At 41.0% G+C, this 6,140-nt stretch overlaps 1 protein-coding gene across 1 annotated transcript; it reads left to right on the top strand.

The window, feature by feature from the left end:
• The first annotated feature begins 2,484 nt into the window (after nt 1–2,484).
• LOC120555277 (katanin p60 ATPase-containing subunit A1-like) lies at nt 2,485–3,064 on the top strand. Its single transcript, XM_039793950.1, has 2 exons — nt 2,485–2,641; nt 2,856–3,064. The coding sequence occupies exons 1-2, from the start codon at nt 2,491–2,493 to the stop codon at nt 3,047–3,049; spliced, it is 345 nt and encodes a 114-aa protein (XP_039649884.1). The 5' UTR covers nt 2,485–2,490; the 3' UTR covers nt 3,050–3,064.
• Nucleotides 3,065–6,140: the final 3,076 nt, after the last annotated feature.

Genomic DNA, 6,140 nt, shown 5'->3' with positions numbered 1-6,140 from the left:
TCTTTGCCTTTTGTGTAATTTATTTTAAAATAAAATAAAAATTTTAAATGAAAATACAAACACTTTTAGGAAAAGTCAGGTACCAGCAGGATTGAATTTTTTTTATTCAGCAAAGTTATTAAACATGATATTGGTGGATTAAGATTGGGTATTGTTTTGTTTTTTTCAATACCAGTGCTAAAACGATACTTAAAAAAAAAAATAGTGCCAGTGCCTGAACAAATGCTAAAAAGACAAGAACGACATTACAACATTAAAGAACAGCTTGTTTATTGCCTATTGGTCAAATTTAAATAATTTATTTAAAACAATGTTAAACCGTAACTTATTTCACCAGCCGATTTGCTGTTAAATAACAAAAAGATGACACAGCTTGAGTTTCTCGAGGTGCACCTGAATGTGCCATGAATACCTGGCCTCACTTCAGATGGTTTAGCTTTAATCATTTTAACTGCATTTAAGCCAATAGGCTAACGTTACCTGCTGCTTAGTGTAATATTTCCAAAAAGGGGCTCCGAAACCTGCTTTGACACTCGGTCGTTATAGGATATGGCACCAGGTTTCCACCATAGGGTGGACAGTCATTTTTAGGCCTGTAGCGACGCGTCGATGATATTTTTTGCGTTGACGCTTCGGCACAGCTCGCCACACACACGTGGGAGACCAAAACATTGCAGAATGGAGGACGAAACAGCAACCTCCTCACATAATTCCCAACAAAGCCCTGCAAAAAGCCCCAATAAAAGAAAAAGTCCTAAAAAAAACAGCTCGCCCTGAGGGCATTTTCACACATACCTCGTTTGGTCCGGACTTTCGGACTTTTTAGTTTGATCCGAACCAAAATTAAAGGTGTGAAACCTCCCCCGGACCACGGTCCGGATCAAAAGACCAAATTTTGGTCCAAATACAGGAAGCTCTGGCAGGCTCTCCTTGTGTTACAAGACCAGGGAAGCCCCTTTAAGGAATAGCTCGGTGCTGAGAGAGAGAGAGAGAGAGAGAGAGAGAGAGAGAGAGAGAGAGAGAGAGAGAGAGAGAGAGAGAGAGAGAGAGAGAGAGAGAGAGAGAGAGAGAGAGAGAGAGAGAGAGAGAGAGAGAGAGAGAGAGAGAGAGAGAGAGAGAGAGAGAGAGAGAGAGAGAGAGAGAGAGAGAGAGAGAGAGAGAGAGAGAGAACAGCTAACAGAGCAGAGAATACATCAGCAGTTTATTTGTTAAGTGGTAGTAAATGTACAGTGTAGGTTTCAGTTTGTCTCTGAATAAATGCTCCAGAAAGAAAGTTCCCGTGTCTTGCTTTTCACAACAAAACAAAATGAGCCGCAGCGGTCAGTTGAATAGCCTAAACTCGGACCCAGAGAGAGGAGACGAGAGGACGGGGAAGCCGTCAACAAACCAATCAGTTATAAGTATCTGGAGACGCAGTATGTGATGATGGCAGGACGTAGTTTTGTCACATATAGATCTGTAGTGCGCTTGCAAAACTGCAGTGTGAAACCAAAACTTACCGGATCAAATGTATACAATGTAACAAAAACATGAACCTTGGTACGGACCTTGGTTCGGACTTTCATGTGTGAAAACGCCCTAAATCATCGAAGGTATGGGAATACTTCAAATTAATCGAGCAACAGAAAAATAATCGTCCAATTAGTCGTTAGATTGGTCGACTAATCGCTAAAATAATCGCCCGATTAAACGTTTAATAAATAATCGTTTACCCCCAGCCCTAGTCATTTTCGCCCTTTTTCCGGCGCGATGCTGTGACACCCGATGCCTCCGTTGGTTACTTCTGTCATCTCGGCCACAAATCCCATCCGTCTCTGCCCAAGAATCGCTCGAACATTGTTCCAAATTAGTTAGTTAGTTAGGGAGCATTTTATTTGAGTAGGCTGCCTGATCACCCTCAGTATCACACCTGACATTTTTGATATCAACCTTTTTAATCAAATGATTATGAAAAGTGAGAGGGCCACTCTCTGTGCAACTAATGGCCTCTTTTAGCTCACTGTTGGTTTTCTCGCTCACATACAGTATACTGTATGGCTTAGGCTCCTGGCGCAAATCAAATCCCAGTTTCCAGCAAACAAGCTAAGAGAAGTCAAATGTACACTGCCTGCTTAGCATGAAATGGCAAAGAGCTGAAGTAAACCGGTGGCTGGTGAAGAAAGCAAAGTATCTAGAAAGCTGATAACTCAAGATATTTTTCTCAGATTTTTTTCAGAGTTTATGGATAAAACCATAGCTGACAGGAGAGTAGAATTGGACTTACTCTTGTTAGGTAGCAAATTTGACGTCGTAGCCATGACTTTATAAGTTGACGGGATGTCAAGTTGTTTTTTTGTTGATCTTTTTGCCTTTAGTGGTAAAAAATGGCCTAATACACCTTTTTAAATTTGGATGTGAATTTGTAGATCATGATTAGTTTACAATAAATTGTGCATACCTAATTTGAATTAGTTCGGACAGTGATACTTACTGTAATATACTTGTATACTGATGATATATTGTGGTCTTGCTCAGGCACGTTTTTACGCTCCCACTACGATCTTCATTGATGAAATTGACTCCATGTGCAGCCGCAGAGGGACTTCAGAGGAACATGAGGCCAGCCGGAGAGTCAAGGCAGAGCTGCTGGTGCAGATGGATGGTATGATGCCTATGAGATGTTTTTGTACACTGGCGATAACAATTATCTTTATATTCACTCTCTAAAATGGTTTCAACAAGCTAGCATTACTGTAGTTTTCTGTGGTATAGCCTATTTCCCAGCATTCTAGATATACTGTATGTTTTAACTGCAAAAAAAACCCAATTCATTCCATTCTCTAGGATTTTTCACTTATTGGGACTGTTATGTGTAGGTGTCGGTGGAGCATCGGAAAACGATGATCCATCAAAGATGGTGATGGTGTTGGCTGCCACCAACTTCCCATGGGACATCGATGAGGCTCTGAGAAGACGGCTGGAGAAGAGGATCTACATCCCTCTGCCTTCAAGTACGCTCTTTTCTTGGCTGCGTGAGAGTATACCCTCCATAAGTGTCATGGAAAATTGAATTCAATGAAAGTGATCGAATGCAGACTAATGTGTCCTATAAACTTTTACTGTTCAACACCTAGAAAACAGATTAGACTACAAAGCTTAAAACTGAAAAACTTCATAATGTCTCCATTCATCGCAGCCTTGTTAATAATTGCTCATACCAGATTAACCCCCTTGGGAGGCCCTGGGGCAAAAATGAGCCCCCTGCATTTTTTGCATTCTGTATCCTGTCACCTTCAAGTACAGCGCACACAGCAGACACGCATGCAGCGTCACATTTAGTTTTGAGCACCAATGAGCTTTAGCTGGAATACTGCCTGGTTCTAGGTTTTCTTATACGTCAGTTTCTGGTAATTTACCTTAACACAGATACATTTAGGAAAGTGCAACACGTGAGCACAATACGAGTCTTAAAACTAGATATTGACACAGGGCCCCTCTACAAGACAGGTTGTTGTTTTTTGTACAGCAGAATATTTTGTTAAACAGGAGAAGGAAAGCTGTAATTGTACCAGTGTTTCCGCTGGAAACGTTCTGTTGTAGCAGCAGCCGCCGCCGCCGCCACAGCTAAAAACCATTGAACATCATTTCATTATCGAGAAGTATTTAATGCCGACCTGTCGATGCGCATTCAACCCGTTCTGGGCCCGTTCATAATGAGTCAGCAGTCACTCCGTAGTAGAGTAGAGAATCCAGTCTACAGTGTAGTTCAGACACTTGACTGATAAACCAGAGAACTGCACACTAACAACCGGCTTCATGATCAAAGAAAGTTTTCGTATCATACACTTTAGTTCATCTCTCGCTCTCGCGCTCTCGCTCTCTCTCAAATCCAAAGGGGCTTTATTGGCATGAGAGTTTCAAAAACATAGCATCGACATATAATTGGGGGAATGCTGTTCTACAGCATTCCACCTATTGTTATTCGTTTTTTTATTAGTGGGAATGCTGTTCAACAGCATTCCAACTATTGTTATCCTGTTCTTTATTTATTGGGGGAATGCTGTTCTACCTATTGTTCGTTTTTTTATTAGTGGGAATGCTGTTCAACAGCATTCCAACTATTGTTATCCTGTTCTTTATTTATTGGGGGAATGCTGTTCTACAGCATTCCACCTATTGTTATTCGTTTTTTTATTAATCTTAGTTGGGGGAATGCTGTTCTATCTATTGTTATTCGTTTTTTTATTATTCTTAGTTTTATTATTATTCTGTACGTTTTTTGGCTCTCCGTAACTTCTGCATACTTTCACCTATTTAAACCATTCCACTTTTCAAATGTTCAGCTCTTTCAGCTAATGATGGGACCTCTTCAACTTTCTTTCTACTATTTATACTTTTTAAAATATTCAGCTTTTTAACACTTTTTTTTAACATTAAAGTCAATGAGAGGCGCCTTCAACTCCTTAAAATCTTCTTCCGCTCCCAAAAGATTCAGCTCCTTCATACTTTCACCTACAGACGCCAAACAAACTTTAAAATGTTCACAAAATATTCAGCTATCCAAACGTTATCTTTTTCGTTTGATATCTTTTACAGTTTTGTGAAAAAGGTGTTTAAGTTTAGTGATCTTTTCAGGAAATATTATCGATTAAACAGTGTGTGTGTTGGCGTGGTTAGAGTGATGATGTCATCGCTCAGAGGGTGAAGCTTCAAAAAATTATCTTTGTCCCTTCTCCTCAAATTGCTCTCCGCCACAATATCTACTTGTCATACACAATTTATACATCAAAACGTAGGTATTTTTGTCTAGTTTCAGAAAATCTGCTCAGTTTTGTGATACAGCCTTTACTTTTGGCTGGTTGAGCTTCCAAATAAAAGTGTCATTCATATCGTTCTCCATTGGCTTCAATGATCAAACTCCTAGATATTTCCCAGCGAAACACTGAACGAACCACTTTTGGAAGTCGCTGATATGACCACATTTTTACGTTTATCCATATAAATTTTATACCGATACGTTCACAAAGGCCTTGTGATGCTCAGGATCACGTCATTTGACTGATAGCAGTTATGGTGTTGCCACAGTGAGGCTTTGTTTGGGAGCTCGCTCTCAGGGACTCTGAATAGCTGCAGCACAGCACAGCTGACAGATTCAGCAGGTGACAGGCTCGTTAGCTTGATTACAGACATCAAAGCAAGTAAACATTCCCAGGCCATGGTTACCATGACAACACTTTCACAGACACACACCCAGATACTACAGGCAGTAATATGAACAGTAGTCTATACAGATACTACAGGCAGTAATATGAACAGTAGTCTATGCAGATACTACAGGCAGTAACATGAACAGTAGTCTCTTTGGCCTTCTGTCACTCTTGTCTTCCTCTGTCTGTCCATCCTCTTTCTGTCCTCTTTCTTCTTTCCTCTTTCTGTCTTCTTTCCTCTTTCTGTCCTCTGTTCTCTTTCTGTCCTCTCGCTCTCTTTTCTCTTTCCTCTTTCTGTCCTCTGTTCTCTTTCCTCTTCCTTACCTCTTCGTTCCTCTCTGTCCTCTTTCTTCTTTCTTCTTTCTGTCCTCTTTCTGTCCTTTCTTCTTTCCTCTTTCTGTTCTCTTGCTCTCTGTTCTCTTTCCTCTTTCTGTCCTCTTTCTTCCCTCTTTATTCTTCCCTCTGTCCTCTGTCTTCTTTCTTTCCTCTTTCCTCTTTCTGTCCTCTCGCTCCCTGTCCTCTTTCCTCTTTCTGTCCTCTTTCTTCTTCCCTCTTTCTGTCCTCTCGCTCCCTGTCCTCTTTCCTCTTTCTTCTTCCCTCTTTCTGTCCTCTTTCTTCTTTCTGTCCTCTTGCTCCCTGTCCTCTTTCCTCTTTCTGTACTCTTTCTTCCCTCTTTATTCTTCCCTCTGTCCTCTTTCTTCTTTCTTTCCTCTTTCCTCTTTCTGTCCTCTCGCTCCTTGTCCTCTTTCCTCTTTCTGTCCTCTTTCTTCTTCCCTCTTTCTGTCCTCTCGCTCCCTGTCCTCTTTCTGTCCTCTTTCTTCTTCCCTCTTTCTGTCCTCTCGCTCCCTGTCCTCTTTCCTCTTTCTGTCCTCTTTCTTCTTCCCTCTTTCTGTCCTTTTTCTTCTTTCTGTCCTCTCGCTCCCTGTCCTCTTTCCTCTTTCTTCTTCCCTCTTT

This window comes from Perca fluviatilis, unplaced genomic scaffold (assembly GCF_010015445.1).
Source record: "Perca fluviatilis unplaced genomic scaffold, GENO_Pfluv_1.0 PFLUV_unplaced_scaf_6, whole genome shotgun sequence".
In the NCBI taxonomy this organism is placed as follows: Eukaryota; Metazoa; Chordata; class Actinopteri; order Perciformes; family Percidae; genus Perca; species Perca fluviatilis.
The sequence above is the reverse complement of the archived record's forward strand: the minus strand, read 5'-3'. Positions and strand labels throughout refer to the sequence as shown.